General features: G+C 31.1%; 5 protein-coding genes across 5 annotated transcripts, besides 2 other annotated features; 3 read left to right on the top strand and 2 right to left on the bottom strand.

Moving 5' to 3' along the window:
* Positions 1–2,888: 2,888 nt before the first annotated feature.
* Positions 2,889–8,289: a mobile genetic element.
* TVAGG3_0998360 (uncharacterized protein) lies at positions 3,773–4,528 on the top strand (the record flags this gene model as incomplete). Its single annotated transcript, XM_051254282.1, has 1 exon — positions 3,773–4,528. The coding sequence occupies one exon, from the start codon at positions 3,773–3,775 to the stop codon at positions 4,526–4,528; it is 756 nt and encodes a 251-aa protein (XP_051079856.1).
* Positions 6,897–6,992, top strand: TVAGG3_0998350 (uncharacterized protein; the record flags this gene model as incomplete). Its single annotated transcript, XM_051254281.1, has 1 exon — positions 6,897–6,992. A coding segment is annotated over one exon (96 nt), but the record flags the coding sequence as incomplete, so codon positions are not given.
* A 1,042-nt stretch (positions 8,290–9,331) lies between the features above and the next one.
* On the bottom strand, positions 9,332–9,763 carry TVAGG3_0998330 (uncharacterized protein; the record flags this gene model as incomplete). The annotated part of the gene is made up of 1 exon (XM_051254280.1): positions 9,332–9,763. One exon carries the CDS (start codon positions 9,761–9,763, stop codon positions 9,332–9,334), a length of 432 nt encoding a protein of 143 aa, XP_051079854.1.
* Positions 9,764–13,829: 4,066 nt separating this feature from the next.
* On the bottom strand, positions 13,830–14,435 carry TVAGG3_0998320 (uncharacterized protein; the record flags this gene model as incomplete). The annotated part of the gene is made up of 1 exon (XM_051254279.1): positions 13,830–14,435. One exon carries the CDS (start codon positions 14,433–14,435, stop codon positions 13,830–13,832), a length of 606 nt encoding a protein of 201 aa, XP_051079853.1.
* A 729-nt stretch (positions 14,436–15,164) lies between these two features.
* Positions 15,165–15,677: a mobile genetic element.
* A 3,931-nt stretch (positions 15,678–19,608) lies between these two features.
* Positions 19,609–24,566, top strand: TVAGG3_0998300 (uncharacterized protein; the record flags this gene model as incomplete). Its single annotated transcript, XM_001581313.2, has 1 exon — positions 19,609–24,510. One exon carries the CDS (start codon positions 19,609–19,611, stop codon positions 24,508–24,510), a length of 4,902 nt encoding a protein of 1,633 aa, XP_001581363.1.
* Between the last annotated feature and the right edge of the window lie 348 nt (positions 24,567–24,914).

The raw sequence follows: 24,914 nt of genomic DNA, 5'->3' as shown, positions 1-24,914 counted from the left end.
AAAAACTTCAGAAAAAATTAAACGCAAGACTATCAAAAGATAGAATCGAAAGAATAAATAAACTCGCTATTGGTAATTATGATGATGATGAAGAATTTGATGAGTTCAACATTGAACTTTAAGAAACTAATGATTATTTGAATTTATGAAATCAATTATTTGATTCATTCTTTCTTCAATCTCTTCTATTCTTTTTGTTAAATCATCTATTTTCATTAATGAGGTGATTCTTGATTGAGGAATAGATTTCAAACTAACCACTCCTTTTATTTTTGAAATTTTGAATCCATCAACTTTAAACATTTTATTCAATTTACATGTTGTCAATTCTTCAAATAATTTTTTATTATTGGCATAATAGTCATTAAATTCTTCAACAGATGAAAAAATTTTTATTTCAGTAATTGGTTTAACAACGTTTATTTTTTGTTGAACATTTCACTTTCATTTATTTCTTCCTCCTCTGTTTCATTTTTTTAAAATCGGTTTCATTTATCATTAAATAAAAATTAGAATATAAGTGATGAAATATATTTTTTAATTAATATTAAATCAGAAATGGCGGCAGGATTCTTTAAAAAATTATGGGATGGAATTAAGAAAGCTGCGGGTTGGGTTTATAAAAAGGTTATTAAACCTGTTGCAAACTTTTTGGCACCAGTAGCGAAAACGGCAGGAACTATCATAGGTGGAGTATTAGGTACTAAAGCAGGTAATCCGCGATGGGAGCACAAGCAGGTAACGCAATTGGTGGAATTGCTGAAGGAATACTTAATAAAATAGGAGGTAAATAGTGGAAAAATAAATATTATTTTTATCTTAGTATTGGTTGTAGTCTTTGATAAACTTTTTCTCCTTTATTTAAAATTTCTCTTATTGGGGCAGCTTTTGGTGTTATTGATTCAGCTACGTCACTAATTGCTTCTTTATTCTTAAATATCCAATTTGCTCCCTTCTTCAATGTTTCCCAAACTTTACTCGCTCCTCTTTTTACTCTATCCCACAGTTTCTTAAATATACCTGCAGCCATAGTTGATTATTTCATTAAAATTAAAAATTCATTTTCATCTTTTAATTTTGATTTTTTATTTATTAATAAATGACGACTAACTATTTAGTGCCAAACACTAAACCAATTAATGGAAATGTGTTTTCATTCATTCGAAAAGATAAATGAAATATTCGCAAAGAATGACGGTAGAAGATATTATAGAGAACTTGAAAGTTCATGCTATGACTCTGATACTCCATATTTTGATGATAAACAAACTCATTTAAGAATTACAAATCCGGCTCATGATGTGAACCAATTAGGTGACACATATATTAAACGCAAAGTTAAAGCAACTCTAGTTTCAAATAAAGCTTTCACATGTGATGCCGCTTTTAAATGCATGCGTTTATTCGTTGGTTACAAATCATCAAATCAAAGCTTTAAACAATTAGAAGTAGAAACTGAAAGAGGTGATGCCGGTTATCTTCAATGGATTGCGCCCGTGAATCTTTCGCATTTGCAACATATAAACCAAAATCAGAAAGGAAAGTTAAAAAGTTTGTTCATTCGTTATATAATAATGTTCAAAAATATGATAACTCAGTATGTGGTAAATATATTGACCCTTCAGAAGTTTTCAAGAAAGCAAATGAAGAAGTTGATGTCACTTTTGATATGATTATTCCGGTAAATGATTTGTTAGCATTTCAGGCGTTCGATGATTATCCTAAATCATTTGGTGATATCATTCTTAAATATTATGTTTTCAGGGATACTTTAGTATTTTGTCAGGTTGACCCGTTAAGAGTTGCTGATTTACAAAATTACGTTTATGAAAAGATAACTGATGAAAATTATGAAAAGATTATGAATCATGTTTATAAATATGATCGCAAATTCCAACAAATCGGACTTCCTGCCAAATTAATTACAAGCTTAGCCGCTACATCTGCTGACGCAACAGTTGATGACGTTATTATTTCATGCACAAAGATGGAAGTTTTAGAGGATAAATGTATTACACCAGGATATGGTTTAATTGAAGAATCAGTTAAAGCAATACCACGTTTATTCAGTAAGGAAGATCCATTCATGATTCCAGCTCAACATATTGACGTTCGTTCACTAAATGGAGGTTGCATCACTCCTGAAGGTATTAGCTCAGATTTCTCATACGCTCTTCATAATGTTACAGATGTTGTGTTAACATTTCCGAAAAATGCAATGCAAAGAACAGTTTTAGAAAATCCAATGCTTCGAGGTCTTCAGGTCACTATAGATTCAGAAACTTCCCCGATCAAGCGATGACCACAGTGGGTGACATATTCTTTACACGTATGCTTCAAGCTTCTGATTTAGATGGAGTGAATGAATGCACGGAAGAATACGAGGACTCATTAACTAGACCACTGAATGCAGATGATGGCACGCCATTAGCTAGAACATGGAAAGACCAAACTTCATTCTTATGCACTATTCCAGTTCAACGTGATGGAGCGGGTATATTCTTTGATGGATTAGAAACTTTCAACTCACAAGTTACAGTACAAGTGAAAGCTTATCCAATCATTCAGGGTGAAAATGACACTTACTGTTCAAAGGTGACAAATCCTCCTCAGGTTTGGTTTACTAGGACTACATATTGGACATGGACACCGGATGAAGGTTTGAAATATCATCAACAGGTACACCACCACAGTATAGAAGTTCATATGATGAAATATTGATGAATAGAAATGTTTAAAATTATAAATTTATTTTTGATTAAATGGATTTAAATTCATCCACCCCTTATGAAGAATTAGCAGGAGTATATAATACATACGTAGATGATATGATTAATGAAGCATTGAGTGATAATAGAAATGCTCTATCTAAGGAAAAATTAATGAAAATTCCATATTCTGAATGTTACTTAAATTCAATCACTGCAGCAATTGGTAAACAAAATAAAGGTAAAACATTAACGATATTAAAACAAATTATCATTATTGCTAACACTTCCCCCCATTCACATGTGTTAATTTATATCAACCGTTCAGGTTCACCTTCAGATGATACATTTGAATCTTTAAAGCATTTAATCAAAATTCCAATTATTTATTTATCACAAGAAGAAGCAGAAGATTATTTAAAAAACTTTTTAATGTATAAAGAATTATATAATACAATCAAGAAGCAAGGATTAGAGGATAAAATTATTGATAAACAACGGATGAATTATTTGAAACACTTTCCATTTCAAATTTTGATAAAGAATTTTTGCATTCACTCATTTTTCTAGATGATGCAGTGAAATCAAAACTAATAACAAATGAGAAATCATATTTTAATCAGTTATTAACTCAATGTCGACACATTCAGTGTTCATTTTTTATGGCTGTTCAATATTTCAAAGCATTAAGCACAAACATTAAATCAAATCTATCAACACTTTTCATTTTCAGTGGGTTTAGTCGTCAACAGTTGAACGTTATGCTTTATCAAGTGAATTTACCAATGAGCATTAATGAACTTTACACACAATATCAGCAATTAGGTGAACATGGAAAAATAATAGTTGATTTAAATAAAGGGGTGTTAAATTTGATTAACTTTTTATAATTAATTTTTATTTTTTATTTATAATTAAACATGACAGAAATAGCAAATCTTTTACAAGTTCCATTAAAACAAGGGACAAACAAAAGGGGTGCATATAATAGAACTATGAAAGTTCCCGATGGAATGAAAGAATTAGTTCATATTGTTGCTGGTCTTCAAAAAGATGTTAAACAAATGAGAAACGTTTTAACATTACCAGAAGCTCAAGCATATGCCAAACGTCATGGTCCAAATTGGGAAGCACACGAAGCAGACATTACGGGTCCAAATGGAAAACCTGATGGTATAAATGAAGTTTTCGTTACTGATGGTCAAGGTAATATTAAAGTCATAAATGGTTATAAATTAACTGTATCTGATTATCCTAAACGTAAAGCATATAATGAACATTATCCTATGCAATTTGATGAAAATGGAAAAGCTGTTAAACAATACATTGGAGAAGGTGAAAATGGTCCAATTAATTCATACCGTCATAATCCATATTCTTATTTCAATGAAGAATTAAATGCTATTGAAGAGGGACCGGATGGATTACCACGATATTCTAACCAGTTTGATGGTCAATATGCAAATATTAGACCTGAAATTTCAGCTAAGAAATTCTTTAAAGTTGCTTTATTCGATCCAGTTTTCGCAAATGTTAAAGATGAACTTAAACAGCAATTCCAACCAATTATAGTAGCAAGAATTGCATCAGGTGCTTTATCTCAAGCATTCAAAGATTTAATTAAGAAACCATTATATCAGCAACGAGGTTTAACTTATGATTTAGTTAAGGAATCAGATAAAAGAAAATTTGAGAAATCAGTTGATTATAAGAATGCAATTAATGAATATATTCGGTCTATTAATTTCGATGAAACAGCTAAAAATCAACTTCATGAACAAATACAGGGAATAATAGATTCAAAAGTTCCAGCAAAATAAAAGTTTAAATATATTTTTTTTATTCGAATATAAATGAGAAGACGTTTCACTAGTCAAAAGAACACTAACGCAAAAGCAGAGATTACGGTTGGTTATAACGTAAATGATGATAAATCACGAATTATTCAAAATGTTAAAGTTAATGTTAGCCCTGAATTAACAAGGTCAGCAACTCAACCAAATTTATTAACTCGTGACTTACCGAAGAATGAGGAGAATGAAGAAAACCATGAGAATGGAGACCCAATCATTTTATCTGAACCTGGTAAAGAACCCGTTGAAATTCCCACTTATCCAACATACCCCACCTCTTTCATCAAACATCGAGAACCCATATAAAATAGACATTAATTTTGAATTAATGAAAATTTACCGTGATATAATAATTAATAATTATGATTCAATAATAAATTTAATTGACCAATCCGGTTTAATTATTTTACCTTATGAATCATTAATTCACATTATCGCCATTCTTTGTGATGTTCAAGATTCAGACGTTAAGATTCAATTTTTCATAGATGATGAGGTTTCATGCTGCGGAATAGTTGCAAAAATAAATCCTATAAAGGATATTAGCACAATTAAGATATCAAAGAACGGAACAACAACTGAACTTCATTTAACATATAATGATATTTATAATAAAATAGTTGATGAATATAAAATATCACTTGAAAAATTCTTTGTTAAGGCTATTTAATATTCAAGCATTAACATTATCGAATAATAATCCTTTGAATCATAATCAATAATAATTGACCTTTCACCAGTTTCTATCGTTTGTTTTATTTCTTTTTGTTCCCCACTATCTGGATCAGTCATTGTAATTGTTTTTGTTATAGTATCAGCTTTATCTTTAACTTCAATCTTTTTTCCATCAGGATATTTAAACCAAAATTCCAAAAATTCGATATTGTCAATCTGTTCATATTTTAATCTATCAATTACATTTTTAATACCATCTGAAAATCTTATGAAATGGTCATTATATGGGTTTGATTGAACTAAATTTGAATGAAGTGAAATATAACCCGATGATGAATATGACATCGACTCATATTTTCTGAAAACACTAAAATTTATAACATGAATGAATTTTTATTCGTTGAATTTATGAATTCTTGAGGTAATCTTATTTAGTTTTATTTATCACTGGAAAATAACGCTTTACCATATTTTTAATCGTAATAAAAAATGTCAATTATCAATATTATTTCGAATAATAGTTGTGAATTAAATTTAACAGTTAGTGGAATTTATAATGTTACTCTCGTTTCTGTGAGTGGTAAATTTAATCCCATTCTTTTAGACCCTTCAGATTATATATCATTTATTAAAGATGACCATGAAAAAACGTATGATATGTATATAAATAATGTGATAGCGAAATGGGATATTAACATGATTTTAAGTTATTTAAATGAATCATTTATCGTATGGTATGAAGAAAATTTTAAATCAAAACCTGAAAACTTTTTGAACTTGATGAAATAAATAACCTTATTAAATTCCCGCTGAAAATTAAATTTTGTACTCCTCATTCGTTCATTGTTGGGGATATTAAATTTTGAAAAAGATGTTGGGGATGTTTTGTATTCTGACACTGGTTCCAATTTCATTTTAATCAAATGTGATAAAGTTAATACCCCAATGAGATTTTCACATCAAACATTAGACCCTAACTCTTACCCATCAATACAAAACATTTTATCCATCAACTTAAACACATTTTCTTTATCATATCCGTTTCAATTATCCGGGAATTCATTTATTCTTCATTCAAAAGATTTATCAAATATTAAATTTAGAATAACTGACCTATTTGATTGTGATTTAGAATTTATGAATGAAATATTATGGCAATTTCAAATAGAAAAAATAGCTGATGAGATAACGGATTAAATATTTATTTTTAAATCGTAATAAATGATTAAACAACAGCAACCACAACAACTTAAGGCACAAAGCACCCAGGTCCTTCAACCATTACATACGCCATATATGCATATAATTCAAAGACGGCAGAACAAACACAAAGGTTGAAATATGGAGATTTGGAGATAGTATTGAAAAATGACGTTTCGAATTCGTTTGCAAAGGTGGTGCAGTGATATCAAATATAAAAGAAATTTTATTTATGAATTCTAAAATTAAAGGTATAACGGATGATATAACATCAATTCCACCAGAAGAACAAAGATATTACGCATTAAATGCATTTCCCAAAGTTTTGAAGATTGGAAGATTTAATTTAAATGAAGAATTCATAAAAGGTTTCCTAAATGACATAATGAAGAAAGCGATAAGGAATATGTGGCTAGTGAATTAAATAAGAAGGCAAATTTGGTTTATGTTGATGAAAAAGATAATGAAATTAAAGAAAGGGTTGAATGGTATCATGAATGGACATCGAAGATTTTTAAAACTAAAGCTGATACAGGATGGGTTTCAGGATGTTTAGACCTTAAAGCGGATAAAACTTATGTTAATGATGAGTTAGAGAAGAAAGCGGATAAGGAATATGTGGCTAGTGAATTAAATAAGAAGGCAAATTTGGTTTATGTTGATGAAAAAGATAATGAAATTAAAGAAAGGGTTGAATGGTATCATGAATGGACATCGAAGATTTTTAAAACTAAAGCTGATACAGGATGGGTTTCAGGATGTTTAGACCTTAAAGCGGATAAAACTTATGTTAATGATGAGTTAGAGAAGAAAGCGGATAAGGAATATGTTAACGAAATATACCAAAGTTTGATAGGAACAACAAAAAATATTGAAACTATTGTTGGTGACTTTTCTGTCAATGAAGAAAATAAATATTTTAGATGGCAGTTTGTACAGTCCTTAAAAAATGGTACACGGTGTAAACTCATTCCGAAAAATAACAATGAAATGTATGTAAGTTATAAAAAGAATGATGGCACACAAGTTAAAGTTCCATTAGACAACAACTGTTACTTAAACTTATATGGAGACGAACAAAAGAAATATTTAAGAGTTTATGAAATGGTGGATATGACATTGCTGACCCAGCTCCAGCACCATATTATTATGACTATGGAGATGATGTCAGAACACCACATGTAGATGAACAAAAGTTAACATTATATTTAGATTATTATAGATATAAAAGATATAATGCAATAGAAAAAACGAGAATAGTATATTATTATACAGATGACAGAAATAAATATTATAGTCAAGATTTTACCCACCCTGAAAACATAAGATTATATTATAAAAAATATTCTGACACAAACCAAAAGAAACCTGAAATAGTTGCACTATATTTTAAGTTCAAAAGAGACAATCCTATAATATCTCATATGTTTGATTTAATGAACCCAGTAGGTTCTATTTATACATCTATGGATGCAAGAGGTCCTCAAGTAATGTTTGGTGTTGGTGCATGGGAACAAATAGTCGACAGGTTTTTGTATTGTGCAAACTCATCAAAGGAAACAGGGGGAAGTAAAACGATTACAGGTGAAAATTTACCTGCACACAGTCACTACATAGATTTAAGTACATCTCAAGCGGGTTGGCATAAGCATAGATATTGGGATTGGTCAGGAATGACAAAAGGTAAAGGATATGATGTTAAAGATGACGTTAAGTTTGCTATAAATTGTTACTGGAGTGACACTCAGGGAGAAGGAAACCATACACATTTCGTTTCAGGATATACACAAACAACAGGACAAAGTAAAGAATACATGCCACCTTACATGACAGTTTACGCATGGTATAGAGTTCAATGAACGCTCAATGTTTGTGAAACAAACTTTAGAACGGACTGAAAGTCCTGAGCTCCAAAAGAGCAAACGGTATAATTTAAATTTTTATTTTAGTATAAATGAAGATTCTACCATATGGTGTTATTGGAAGAGATAAAGATGGAAACCCAATATTTGATCCAAAGTTAAAATTCAAGTTACTGACAAGACAACAACTTGAAAAGTTGCTGAAACCAAAACAGGATGAGAAAATGAGAAAGAAAAAAATTTAAATTATGTAATTTTATTTTTATCATAAATGACAAAATTAATTAAGCCAACTATTTCTAAATTAATGTTACCAATGAAATCATTTCATGGAGTACTTATCCCAGGTTCTTCACAATTAGCCGGGGCAAGTGTTGTGACTCAAGGTGGAACATTAGCGAATCCATTCAAATTATTAACTAAAGATGAAGTTAATAAAATGATGATAAAATAACTGATAACAAAATTTTATTTCACTGCTACCATGACAATTAACTTCTCTGAAAAAATGAGACAACATGACATTTTGACAACAGTCATGGAAATATATTTTTATCGTTAATGGTTTCGTTAATGTTTTCATTAACTGATAACATCAAATTTTATATAAATGGATACCCCCCCCACACACAAGCTCAAAATTTACCACGAATCATAACAAGGGAGGAAATGATAAAAATGATGCAAGAACAAATTAAAAAACAACAAACCACAAAAACCAAGAAGATGAGGAATAAAAATTAAATTTGGATTGAGTTTAAAAATTCATCTTTATTAAATTCATCTCTTCTAATCAATTTATTTATTCTATTAAATTCTTTTATTTTTGCTTCACTCAGTTTAATGATTGAACGATAAGTTTCTAATTTTTCGATTATTTCTTTCCTCTCTTGATCGTTTTCAACCCCACCACATTGCGGCTTCTTTTTATAATAGCATATTTTTGATTTAATTCTGTTTAGTTTCTTTTTATATTCATCGTCCGGACTCTTGGTTGCTTCGTTGTCACTCATTTCTTACGAAATAAAAAAAATTAAATATTATTTAAATATAATGGAGTAATAAAATAAATCGGAATTTCTATTAATTTATTGTTAACCTCAACTAATGCATTGCCGTTAATATATCTAACAAATTCAGCTATTGTGTCAAATCTTCGTCTTCTTTTTGTCATTGATTTATCAGTTTTTCCATAATCGAGATGAATCAAAACTTTATCTCCTTGTTTAAAATTCATGAGCCCCGAATTAATTTGTTCACGTTTAACATCATTTAACCTTTCCATTTGCTTTCTAATATATTCCCATTCTTTTGAGATATCATTTTTCATTTCCACTGGTTTCATGTTTATAGTTCTATGCCATGTATTATTGTAATAATATACTAACTGCTGTATGATAGAGTCATGATTTCCATCCCAGTATATCTGACCGTTAACCCCTAACGCATCTCTAAGAGTTCTCATTACTGCATCAACTATTTTATTATGAAACGTATATGGAGAGGATGAAAAGTAAAAATTAATTTGTGGGAAATAATGAGCCATAGCTGCCTGAAATCCTTTATCACCATCACCCTGATATTATCTACTCTTTCATGATCTAGTAAGTATTGAATAGCTCTTCTTGTTTCCTGTTCTGTTTTCCCTTTCACTGGAATGCAATATAAATATCTGGTGTTAATGTTAATGGCAAATAAATAAGTAACGTTTCCTTTTGAATATTCTAAATGATCGATTTCGTATGAATATGGATATGGTGCAAATGAGGGGCGACTAAATTTTTCCTTTAACGGTTGAATTTTTGGGTCAGTTGGTTTATTTAATATCTTGAAATCCCTTTTAAAATCTTTTTGCTTCTTTAATGTTTGAAATGGATATAATAAAGTGAATGATGAAGGATTAACTGAAGGAGGAGGTACTACTGTTGGAGGTTTTGGTGTTGCAAGTGGTTTAATTTTATCTGCTTTGATTTTGGATTTCATTCCTCCTTTCATTAATTCCGGATGTATTCTATTCATTTGTTTTAAATATGCTGTATATAAAGGTTTGATATACTTTCCTGCTTCGCGTCTATGTTGAAGGATGAATTCCAAAAGTTGATCTTCATTTAAAAGTCGGGCTGAGTGTGGTTTAACTAATGAATCATAAATTAAAGCTTGTGCATCACTTATGGTCTGAAGGACTTGGGTGTTTTGCATCTTTGTTTTTTGCGGCTCGGGATTATATAAATTATATAATTCATCAATATCTTCTTCTGTTAATACTTTATTTTTGAAATCTTTCAATTGTTTAAGTTGTGATTTAGTTTTTCCCTTTATATATTCATTATTTTTAATTTTGTCTTTAATTTTAGAAATTATTTTATCATGATATTTCAAAATTTCATTTTTATAATATGGATAATAATATTCCATATCATCACCCATTATATTTTCATCATATTTTTGGAGATATGCTTTTAAATCGTAATAATCAAGAAAATTTTGATTAAATACTAAATCATCAATTAAATTTTTTAAATCTACGCTATTCATTTATATAAAAATAAAATAAGTGTTTTAAGGGTGTCCACCTCTTTGATCAAGAATCAAAACCATCATTAACGGTTCCTTTTGTCTCATTTGTGAATCCCATTTTTTTTAAAAATAAAATTTCAAATTGTATTAAATAAATGGCATACAACATCCATTTTCACAACATACAGCCTTAGTGTGTGCTCCTGTTAATGCAGTCTTACCGATTGTTAAGCGAGTCATTGACCCGTTTTTAAGTTGTAAATTAATATTCTGACCATCAAATATCACTTTATCATTTATTATATCCAAATAATTTTTAGGTGTTAATTGTTTATTTTGCCTTAAACTAACACCTTTCATTTTTTGTGCAATCTTTTTAAAATCACTTCCATCAATTGAACCGTTGAATGATGTATAACACTTGGGGCATAAAGCAACCATGTTATCACCTTGTTTCTCAATTGCTAAACCCAATAACTTCTTCTCATGTGCTTTTTCTTCAACTTTATTCTTTAATTTAGGTTTAAATTTCTCATCAAAACAGAAGAAATCAAATGGTGCGAATTTGAAAATGTTTTTTTCATAAAATTGTTTATCGGTAACAATTGCTTGAAATGCTTGAGTGTTAGGAAGACTTGGATCGCCAGCGATTGCCCAATAAGATGAATCAGTATCACCTTCAATGAAATGAAAACGATTAACATTCATACATTTATACATAAAATCATAAATGAAAACCAAATACCAGTATTTAGCATTATCTAAAGTAAAGAATGCCTCTTGTAAACATGTTTCACATCTATAAAATCTATCTTTGAGCATCACTTGATATGTATCCTCACCTATTTCTCTTATGTTTTTAAACTTATTTGACATACATGCAATGCGTGCCTTCTGTGCATTCATTATTTTAGTCTTTGCGTAATTTTGTGTATTCATTGCATCGTAACCATATGATCCATTAAGTGAAATCTTGCAAAATAAAATTTTTCCTTTATTTCCTTCTAATTCAGCCTTTTGTCTTTCGTTCATAAATTTGTTCGCAAATTCATTAAAACAAGTGTTTTTAGTAAATGTTAAAATTGATTGAATGTCATCAATGATAAAATGAAATCTGTCGATTAGATACCAAAGATAATAAGAAGAAAATGGTTGATATTGGTTGTGTGTTGATGCTAACTGAGTTAATTTCCTCTGTTTCTGGTCAACTGGTAGATTGTTTGATTTCATGTAATTATACATAAAACTACCAATTGTTTTTTCATCTGTGATAATATCTAAGTTTCTTATTATCGGTAAAAAGTTTATGTAATCATTAATGTATTTTTCATCAATGTGACCCTTTACTTCAGCCACGAATAAAGTATTTTTCTTTCTAATAATTCCCAATGCTTTTGCTTTCTTTGTTGCTGTATCACAAATGATAACACCATTCAATCTTCCCAGCATATACATTTTATGGTCAGTATATTGAATGAAATCATGAGGATTAGATGAAAATGATGAAGGATATAATGAATTAAAATCAACACCAACGAAATGAGTCATAATGTTGGAAGTGTCCTCATTTGATACAGTTTTAGTTTCTGGATTATATGAAAGTTTATTAATGTGCGTGATTCCTTTAAGATTTACTCTATGTTGAACATTTGATAGACCACCAGTAATTCCATTACGGAGAATGTGATAAGCTTCAACTGAATCTAAAGTCATTGGTAAATTATATTTTAATGCATAATTTTCTTAAATGATTATCTTAAACGTTGAAATCATCCTTCATCTTTATGATTTTACGACATTGCAATAACAACACATTAACTGACAATTTTCTTTGGTATGTGGTTTTTCATTATCGATTCTATCCAATGTTGGTTTATTTGCATATGTAAACGCTTTACCACACATTTTGCATTTAGATGAAAGAATTAAATCGTGATAGTATTGAAAATCATCCATTGAAACATTATTTTTACTATCCCTTTCTGCTTTTTCATCTTGTTTCTTATATGATTCAATTTTATATTTCCAATACTTTTTCGTTAATTCAAAACATGATTCTATCTCTTCCTCAGGATATTTTTTATTAGGATTAAAGTCTTTATATGCTAAAGCGTAACGAATCATTGAAGCATTCGATGATAAAGAAAGATTATGAAGCATATCAATTTTATAAACAAATGTTTCTTCAATAATTTTATCAATTGGGTCAATCATAATTTCAACATCTTTATTGCAATAATGAATAAAATATTCTAATCTATTCTTAAAGTTTTTTAGCATCATTGAGATATATTTGATAATCACTATCTGATATAGTTTCTTGAGTTAATGCTGAATAAAATGAATCTTTCGTGAATGGTTCCACTTTATATAATTCTTCTTCGTAATTTTCCCATGTGATGAATTGATATAGGGAAAAAGGATTTAACACGTGATATATTGTTTCCGAAATCTTGAGTGAATTGGTCTAATGTCCCACCCGCTATATAATTTCTGATGTCAATAAATCTCAATTCATATGGAACGTTTGTTTTCTTTACAATGATTTGCTTAAATTGTGAAGATGAACCCAGCATTGATTTTATTTCCATTTTGCAGTGTTTAAATCATGAAGAATTAAATTTAAATCAAACTTTCCCGAATTAAAACCTATGATATTCACTTTATTAAATTCCTCATCTAGAAGTTCTTTAAATGCTTCCTTCTGTTTTTCATTTAATGTATGAGACAAAGTCCCCACCGTTTGCGGCTTCAATAATTCTTCATATTGTTCAATATTTGATTTAGCAACTAATGAACAGGTTGAAAATAAAAACTCAATCCAATCAGAAATAAAAGAATCACTCGAAGTTAAGCAAAAATTCCTCGTATATGTTTTATCATTTAATTTAACCGTTGATGATACCATGAATGGTTTTAAGTAAGCGTTCAAAGTTGCACACTCAGAAAGTTGTAATTCTTCTTTAGTCTCTAATGTTTCAAAGTCAAAAGTAATATAATATCTTGTCGGTTGATTAATATTCCTGCAAATTGTGAGCTAATAACCACTGATATATCTTCTGTTTCGTAATATGTGGTGCATATGGTTGCTGTGTCTTTTGCAATTGAACGTCTTGAATTAATCTTCCATTATTTTCTTTACATTTCTCACAATGCTTTAAAAATCTTCTTTGGTTTTTCCTTTCTGGATCATCGCGAATAGAATAAACTTCTTCTTTACAATATGGACAAACTTTATAGCCGGTGAGTGCTTCAACGTCTGTTATTCTGTCAGCGTGAAGTTTTCCACATGGACTCTGTGTTAATAAAATATTTACTGTTTCAAATTCTGGATCTATCATTATTGATTCCACTAATGGAAAGTCTACCTTATTTATGTCCACGTCTTCTGGTTGAGGATCACAATAATAGAAATCAATATTAACATTTAACATTCTCGCTAATCTCTCACTTTCTGATGAAATGTCAAACCCTTCATATGCATCTATTGCTTCATTTAAATAGCTTCTACGAGTTTTAGGATTAACACCATCAGGAATGTTATAGAAGCGTTTAAATAACCTTCTACCTTCTGCTCTAATTTGATTATCATTCATTTTAGCTGTTCCGTTTTTGTTCATTTATGTAAGAAAAAAATTAAAAAAAATAAATAAAAATAATGTTTATTTATTAAAGTCCATAAAATGAATTAAGAATACATAAATTTTTATCATCGGCGACGTGACGAATACATTTTAATTTACTCAAGAATGCATACCCTGATACATTAAATCTAATTCCTGTCTTATTTAATTTCACAACTTTGAAAAGGAATGTATGAATAGCTATAAAATGATGAGAAGATGTTTTATGGGTTGCTTCCATTTTTTCTGAAATAAATGAATAAATATAATGTTTATATGTTTTCATATCTTTTATGTTCTTAATAACGAATGGTATAGACCTTTCAACTTCATCTTCCTTCGGTGCTGTTCTTTCATATAAAACATTATTGGTATCTTCAATAATGAAACCACAATCACACAAAATTTTATAGGTTCCAATGGTTTCTTTTGATATTTTATCTAATAAATCAAAAACTTTATCAACACCTGTGCATTTATTTAAATAATAATTTGTGTAAATATCATGATCTTCTTTCTTAATTGTATTAGTTGCATATGTCACGTTTTTAAGAGCTTTTTTGAATTTCTCAGAATCTAAAGGTGGTGAAAGTAATATACAAGGGTATTCTTCATTATCAATAAATTGTAACTTATGTTTACGAATAAATTTAGTTCCTTCTTCTGAAAGTGTTTCATCTATTTCACCATCTAATAAATTTTGTGTTGATTCTAAGACATAATTTTTATATCTTTCTTCATGAGATTTCTGAACTTCTGATTCTGAAGCTGGGATATTCATTAAACCCTCTACTTCATTTTCATTATATTTTTCAACTTCTCTTAATTCCTTAATTTTTTCATCTATTTCATCTCTTATTTTTTCCAGTCTTTCAATTTCATCATATTCATCATCTTTAATTCGTTCTTCATAATATTCAGGGAAAACATCAGGTTCTTTAGGTTTTTCTTCTTTAGATGTGGGATATAAGAAATTTATAACATCATTTTTATTCATTTTTCCATCATAATCAAACTCATTTAAAAACTCGGCAAATTTTTGACAATTTCTTAAATAATATTTATCAACTTCATAACCCGCTTCCTCTAATATTTCCTTTATTTCCTCATTTGTGAATCCCAATTTTTTAACGCTGTTAGTTTTGACGCTCATTTCATACAAAATAAAAAATATATGATTCAAAAAATGTAAGACATGAATTTTTAAAGTTTATTTTTTAAAATTTTTATTTTTTATTTTTTATTTCATTATGTATGGGTTGAGTGTAAATGTCTTACAATTTTGAAAATTTTTAAATCTTGATTTATTCAAAAACGTAAGAATAAAAACCGTAAGAATCATACATTTTTTACTTCATATGTAAAAAAAAATGATACAAAATCGTTCAATATTGTATGAATTCTTACGTTTACAAAAAAAGTCACACAACCCGCACTCATATACTACTTTATTTTATCATAAACCATATTTTTAAATTTAAAACTTTGCAAATATTATTTTGCCTATTCAATTAATTATCCTCGATTGGCATCTAATTCTGGGCTTCAAAAACAATAAAATAGGTTTTGAACAATGAGATAAACACAAAATACACAACTTAATATTTTCCTTTCACGATCTGACAGCAGAAATCGAATCAGCGGAACCTGAAGAATCAGATTACGCGGGGAAAATAGGTTTTGAACGCTTAGATAGGGGTAAAATCAGACTTTATGAGGTATGTTATATAATTATAGTTTGTGCTGTAATATGTCATGAGATCAGAATATGAAGGGAGTATATATGTGTTATTGTCACAGGTATATATGTGAGGATAGCTCAGTAGAGTCTGTAAAATAGTTTAGTTGAAGAAAAAGTTATATAAAGAACAAAAAATTAAAAATAAACATTATTAAGTGAAAACCAAAGTTTACCTATTTTATGTAAGGTTTTGTCTTTGTGGGTTGAGGTATATGACAAAAAAGATTGGATAATGCACTCTTGTCGGTCAAACTTCCGCGTTCAAGTTATCAATGCGGAACATTGTTCCATTCTGGGAGACATGCAGAGGCAATGTCTCCCAGAATGAGACACTGCGACCGACAGGAGTGCACAATACACTCTTGTCGGTCAAACTTCCGCGTTCAAGTTATCAATGCGGAACATTGTTCCATTCTGGGAGACATGCAGAGGCAATGTCTCCCAGAATGAGACACTGCGACCGACAGGAGTGCACAATACACTCTTGTCGGTCAAAGTTTTGCAATCACATTCTGATTGCAGAAGATTGTCTCATTCTGGGAGACATGCAGAGGCAATGTCTCCCGAAATGATACCGTCATACCAACACCAATTTATTCCTTCTTTCCATTGTCATACAATTCAATATTTTTATCAATCTTAATCAACTTTTTTTATTCTTCTTTAATTCAATTTATCTTTCTCCTAGAATATCTATTCCTTTAACAGACATAAAATCACTAATCGAGCTTTTTCAATACTCAAAATTTCATATAAATCTTTGTTATTTTTTCTCTCATCGCTTATTTTATTAAATATACATATTTCCTCTCACATATCCCTCTTCATATATATTGGATCTCAACACTCATCTATTAGAACAATATATTTTCGCTTAATCTCATATTATTCATTAACAATCTTTCATCTTCTTATTTCTAGTTAACCTACCAATATATATATAGAATATATGCCCAATTACATATTCAGATACATTAAATTCAAGAAATTCTTCTAATATTATTCTCCTATTCATAATAAAATCATATTTAGTCTCACATCACAATTCTATCAGTTCTCCAATATCATATCATATTGGTAACATCACATATATCTCTTATAATATCACTTAAATTTGTATTTTTTTATTAATTATATTTAATTAGTTCTACATTCTATTATTATAGAGGTTTGACAAACTCATCAATAGTTAAAATCAAAATCTATTCAGAACTTTGAATCTAATGAAAATTACATTTCGATATCTTTTTGCAAGCTTAATTTTTTGTATTATCTTAAAATACATTTAGTAATGTTATGTACGTATTGAATTCAAATTATAGCGCAGTAACATGCAACTCATCTTGAGATTCACATTTCATTTTCACAATTATTGCATATATACATCAATAACATATTGTACTCATATATCTACACGACTCTAAACTCAATGACATCAAATAATGCTTGTAATATTTAAAATAATTTTTGCATTTTTGATTCTCAGCTTAACTTCTATAAATGTCACCAAAACATTTCATTCCTACCAAGAAATAATATATTAGTAATTAAGCGTTTATTACCATTGTTACTCACATCATATTAATTCATTTTTGTAATTTTTTAAATAAATGACTGGAATCATAAACCCTATGTACCCATATCAACATGTTAAAATTTCAAAGTCTGAAACTTAGTATACATTGAGTTTCATGAAATCAGATAATCTCGTAGATTTCTTAAATATTATATATTGCTGGCCAATAATGATGCAGCATGATTCTCCATCATATCAGCATTCTAAACATATCTTTATTTTGTCAATTGGCATAAATTAAGGGTGCTTTTCAGGCGATAAATGGTATTTTAGATACCTGGGTAGGGGGTCATGAAAAAGTTGCAAAAGTCAAAAATTGAGGGTAACCTCTCAATCAAGGATTGTATTAGAACGACATTTCGATTCATCATATAACATATATTGGAACCTATATGTGAAGAATCTTTGGCATTTTTTCCATCGACACTCAATTTTTATTTCTATTTCTAAACCTTTGATATTAACACCTTTATGGTTCACTCTTATCATAGATATAATGTTTTTTTTTATATTCATAAGACTCAATTTTGCATTGTTTTCGTTGATGATCGAAAAATTAACTTACATATCGATATTTTTAATACAATAAGTATTGACTTGCTCAGCATGAATATGTAATTAGTTCATAGAATAGAATGATTCTATTCGTTTTTTTTTTTGAGTGATATTTACTAGATATCTAAGAATTATAAGGAGATGAACGAGATAGTAATTTTAATGAACATATGCATGCAACCATTCCATCTCGCCTCTAAAGTGATTTTAGTTTCGAGATTTTGTAATTTAAGGAGTTAAAAAAATTAAGCCTTAATCAAGTTAATTCTTTATTAGTAATATACATATAGAATAAGAGCGGGCTGTGCTTCGGATTAATTTATATGAGATTTTTGGAATCACATTCTTAATGATTTACCTTTCATACTGTAACATAATTATGTTAGTGAATATGCTTGTATTTGCTGTTTGATAAGAAAACTAATTATTTTCATAAAAGACTTCAAGTATAAATTTTGGAGTTCGAAACAACAATGTCTCGAAGTATTAGGGAAAACAAAACGAGATATCTTCAAATTAAACTTGATTAATTAAATTATGTTCTTGATTCATCTAACTTGCCTGTAAGAGTGCCATTAAATTCTCCATACCCAAATCCATCAAGCTCTCCAATAAAATGACCTGTCATTTCGCCATCTAATGTCCCATTAAAAACCTCAAAATTTTCAATTAACAGCTTTCCAGTCATTTTCCCTTTGAAAGACCCATTAAATTCACCAACAATTTTCCCCGAAAATTCTCCTTTATGATTTCCCTCAAAAACACCTGTTTCGCTTGGCATATAGCGTAGTAATAAAAGTGACAATTATATCCAATTAATTTCCAAAAAACATCCAGCACATTAGTATATATTATAGAATTTAAGAAATTAACATTTTTGGTAACCAACTCCGTAAGAAGCCTTTTTTTGACAGTTCAATTTAATTTATTGTTATTAAATGAGAATAGCATTTGCTTTCTGATCATAATAAATGTCTAATTCAATTATTGAAAAATAATAATTGGTTGACTTTTTTTATTTGAAAATTAACCCTGTTCATGTTATTGCAATCCAAAATTATTTTTATTTCGGAAAATTGATAAGAATAACCTTTTGACATAAAATACTCTAAAAGCTTAAATTTATATTTGTAACCATTTAAATAATAATATAGCAAAAATGAAATGAGTTCACATCACTTTTTCGCAAACAGAGAAAAGTTCAAAATATAACTAAATTATTAATGTTGACATTATAAATTATAACATCCATCGAATAAATGATAACTTTTTTTTTGAAAAAATTCATCAAAAATTAAATGACTGCTTTTTCTAATTTTATAACTAATCTTTCAAGGTTTCATATAACTGATCCTGATTCATTAGTTAAAACTAGTGATATTGCAGCTTTAACAACTCCAGCAGGACTTGCTGCTGTTAGAGCTAATTTTCAAATAAATACCATCAATGATTGCGTCAATCAGTTTTCAGAGCTTGTTAAATTAATATCTAACGGTCCTCAGCAATTGCTTTCCAATAATTACGCAATTATTTCAGATCTTTATCCTACAGCTATCCAAGCTGTTGAAATAATCGATAATTTTATGCCGGAAGGCTATAAGTGTTCTGGCTTCATGCAAGAGGCCTTTTCGAACATCCAACAATTCTCTCAATATATCCCACAACTTACTTCACCTACAGCTACAACATATGCTCAGTACATCCCGCAATTCCAAGAGACATTCCAGCAAATAACCAATATTATTTCGCAAGTTTTACCTGTCGTTCAGTCAGTTCCAGGCGTTGTTTCTCAAAATGCAGCACCAGTTGATACGAACGACAAGCAAATCCATAGAATTGCTGCTTTGATCCAGCTTAATGAAAATATTTTTGTTGATCTTGTCAAGTTTAAGAACGATCCTGTAATAAATACGAATGAAACTATGAAAAAGAACATCGATGTCTGGCTTTTGAAAGTCAATACATTCGCAAATACATTAGTCTCGTTAATGGGCAACAACTCTGTAGATTTATTCAAGGCTTGTTCAGAAATTACAAATCCTCATACATCCATCGTAGATACGTTCAACTCAGTGCTATCACTATCTCCTCACTGCTCATGCTTCACAGATGCATCATCACATCTCATGACTTTCATTCAAATTTTATCGGAAGTTCAATTTTTCTCTACAAACGCAATTGCTGACAAAGCTTCAAATATTATCGCCCAATCTGTATCTGCAAAGGAAATAGAATCAATACAGGCTGCTATCAAGCAGATTTCTTATCCTTTATCGCTTCGTCCTGAATTATTAATTTATGGACCAGTCCATCCTGAACTCATTTCCTTCATAAACTCAGTTCTTCAGGTCAACGATTCGGATCCAGACATGTTCTGCATTACTTCTACGATTATTTTGACGTTATACGCAGTTACATGCGGACAGGCTGAATTTTCTTACAAATTGTTATCACAGGCGATCACACAATGCGTCAAACTACTTTCTGTTAAATGCTCGGCCTTCAGACAACTTGCTGCAACCGCATCTACAATTATTAGTGCAAACGAAGCCGTTTTCGATACAAAGAAGCTCGCTCTTATGAACTATTACCTTAATTCATGCCTTTCAGCGAAGATTGTTGATGTTCCAACGATCAAATCCCTTCAACCAATTTTCATTTCGGTTTCTGCGCTTCCAGCCCAAATCGAAAATATCAGCGAAGGAACAGAGACCAAAGAGAAGTTCGCCGATTGCGTCGCGGCCATGAAAACTCTTGGAGCTACGATTTCTCATTGGCTTATCATTACAGGATTGACGATCTCTGCCATGATTATTAACAAGGCCGATATCCTCGTCAACCTCCTTGCCTACATTTCTTCAGCAGCCCAAGTTCAAAATCCGGCAACTTCATTAGTTACTTTGTTACAAGGAGCTCCCCATTATATCTTCCTAGATATATCATCCTCGTACAGATTAGATAAGTCTTTCAACGATTTGGAACAAACCGTGAAAGCAATATCTCAACAAACGGACGCACAAATCATTTCGGAGCCAGTTAAGGTATTATTCGACCAAGCAAAGCCACCAGCATCAGTTCTAGAGCTTGTTTATACTGACGATACCAACAATTTTTCAGGTCTCTTGTTTATGGTCGCACAGCGCCTTATTGGATCCCTCAAACTCTCTCAGGAGTCATTGGACAAAAACATTGGAGGCTTTTTGTTCAACTATTCCTTTGCTTTGTCATATTCCCAATATTCTAGTTCAGCTGTAGAAGTCGCTCCACAAATAATGGGCAGTATTTCGACATTCCCAGCGACAATCAAGGGCTATAACGATGTTATTTATCCAGCATCTATAGCTCTTAGTCCAACAAATACAAAAGATGTCGGAAATCTCAAAGTTTACATCGCCGGTGTACTTAAATCTGCCCAGGAAATGCAAACAGCCATCCTCGCAATGCCACAGCCATCTAAAACATACGAAATTAGTGAGGAATTGAAGGCAATCAGAGCAATGCAAGCACAAAACCAGCAATTGTCACAAAATCTCCGACCATTCGGTGAGAAAATCATCTCTAGAGCTGTTGTTACACCCACTGCTCTTCCTATTCTCACTCCTTTCTTCCAAGTCGCGTCGGAACAACCATATGCGATCTTGAAAGTGGCTAAAAGTGTTGCGGACTACACTTATTCGATGATATCTGGAAAGAGCGCTCCGGAATTGTTGATGTCGATCCTTCGTTTGATGGTTTCTTGCGCAGTTCCAAATATCGAAGATTTATCTAAACACACACATGAAGTTTTCGACTTCCTTCTTAACGCTTTGGTCTCATTCACCACAGAAAAAGAGAAAGCGTCCCAAAATGTCAGATTAATTTACGCAAAGGCCAGACAAGTCACTTACATGGCCAAATACATCACAGTTAAAGAGATTGATGCCCCACCATTCGTTCATGCTTCAATAGCTAACGTAGTTATGAATCTGGCAAAATTACAATCTCAATTTAACGTTGATATGCTTTGTTCGGCCTTAGGAGCATCGTCCTGCTATATAGCTCTGGCCATGCTATTCCCAGACAAAACTAATGACATTGTCGAGTTTATTCATGTAAATGAAATTTTGTCAACGATAACAAGGCCGGATGCTGTTTTATCATTGATCAAACAGGTCGCAGAGATATTTGCCAATGACTCAAAGAACGCTTTCAGTTCCGAAATCGATGAAAATAACAAATCTTTGATTATTGACTTGTTATACGAACATTTCGAAGAACTTAGATTCAGCGCCAACGTCCTTATCAAATGCATCTCAAATCCAGGGGATACTGAAGAATATCTCAATTCTACATTGAGGCAATTCATGATTTCCTGCAGTTCTTACATGTTATTGGTATCTAAGGGTATCAATAGGCCTGATTATGTCCTCCAGAGAATCATTGAAACAGTAAATTGTTTATTATCCTTTGCGGCCATTTCCAAAGGAGGCGACGAATCGAAATCCCTTGATTTCAGAAGAGGCAACAGAATCGTTTCCCGCCAAATCGATACAACAATCAACATGATGGAAAGTCCAAATCCAGAAACAACGCATTTGGAAGGATTTAAGCTCGAAATGAACAACTTTTACATCACGTTGATAAAGGTATTGATCGAATGCGTAAGACGTGTTTCTGCTTCTTTAATTTGCTTGCATAAAGATACATTCCAAGACACAACTCCAATGTTAACAGTTGCTTACAACAAGATGAACGAAGCATTTAATATTTGCAGGGATCACGCGATCGGAAAGACCAAGAAACCATTTATTGACTCATTCAAGCAATTAACTTCAACAATTGAGATCTTTTCATCCACACAGATGGACTATTCCTTACAGTTTCCTCCATTACCTATCATTGAGGCCATAACAAAGCTTGTTCAGCAAGTATCGAAATTCTTACCTACAGCAGCTCTTGCAACAGATGTTTTGATCATCGATCCTGATCCAGTTGCCGCTTCCCGTGTCCCAGAATTCAACACAAACATAACTGTTCCAACTTTGACATCCGAAATCGCGCCAACCGACGCTTTGGCCGACCAATCAGCAGCTCTCAAAGCTTATAATGAGGCATTACAGAAATTCAACCAAGTTTATTCGAACGAACAAGCGACGAGCGAAGAATTACTTGACCAAGCTGAGAAATTCAAGATTTCCTGCGACAACTACATCAAGAACTGCATGATCATGGCGCAGGCAACACAAGAGAAAGGTCTCCAAGTTGCACAACAGACAAATGCCCACGCAATTGCAGGATCTGTTGCAGCAATTATGACAGCAGTTCGCAGTCGATTACTTCGTGAAAAAGACTTCAAAGAACAGATGACAGAAGCCCAATCCCAGCTGAAAGATTCAATCGACAGACAGCAGGAACTTGCAACACAAGGAGCAGCGTATGTTCCTCCAGATCCAGATGCAGATTTACCAGATGTTTCAGGTGGTTCTGCATCAGCTGCACCCGACGATGAAGTTTCTGCTGAATTGCAAGCGACAGCATCAGCAATTTCTGATATGTCAAACAGACTTGCGATGTTCAGCAACCAAATTGGAGCTTCAGTTGTCATTGACGAAGAAATTCCTGACGACATCTACATGGAAGAAGATGAAGGAGATCAGGACAAAGATGAAGGAAACCAGGTCGAAATCGACATCAAAGCTGAGGAAGGATCAATGGCAGCACACATCATTGCATGCGCAACACCAATCATGATAACTGCTGGAGAAATTCTAGAGAGAAGCCAACAGATCTGTCGTGAAATGCGTGGTAAAATCCACAACGAAGCATTCATCATTAAATGCGCTCACGATGTCACAGAAGCTGCACAGTTACTGATTATTGCAGCTGAAATCGCTGTCAACGGATCTGATCCTGACCCAGAGTTTGTCGCAATCGCTGCTTCGAACATGGTTAAGACAGCAATCGCTTCTATTGTCGCTCAGGTTCTTCAGTCTGGTGGCGACAGCGAGCAGATGATGAAGAAGACAAGAACAGTTAGATTTTACTGTTTGAAGATCAACCAGAAATTGGAGGCAATAGCAAAGCAGAAATGGATTGCAGCAAACCCAATAAAGAAGGGCGCAAAGATGGTTCAGAAGATGAACGCTATGAACGAGTTAAAGCAATACCAGGAAACATTAGATAATGCTGAAAAAGCAAGAAAGATGTTCAAGAGGAAATAATTTTTTTTATTTTATTTTATTTTTTTTTATTTAAAAGCAAAGTTGATATATAATATTTAAATATAACAATTTTTAAAACTAAATATCATTGCTTTCCTAAGAGACGTCGTTATAAGCAAATTTTATTAGATTTTTATACAAAAAGTCAAGTAGATATATTTAAATATGACTGATTTCATGATGGGAATTTACAACTTTGGCTAGAGCTCTTATCAAGTCTAAAATTAAATTCAAATTGTATTAAATATGATTTAAATACGGAAAGATGCAACTGAAACTTAACAAAACATTCAAAATTTGACTATATGAATTGCTTTTTCAGTAATTTCAAGTTAATTATAAGTCGGAGGAGGTTGCTTTGAATGCTAAGTTAAATAAGAACTAATTGGCAATCCATACAGTCT

This window comes from Trichomonas vaginalis, chromosome I (assembly GCF_026262505.1).
Source record: "Trichomonas vaginalis G3 chromosome I, whole genome shotgun sequence".
In the NCBI taxonomy this organism is placed as follows: domain Eukaryota; phylum Parabasalia; order Trichomonadida; family Trichomonadidae; genus Trichomonas; species Trichomonas vaginalis.
Note: the sequence above shows the minus strand (reverse complement) of the source record. Positions and strands in the feature narration are given on the sequence as shown.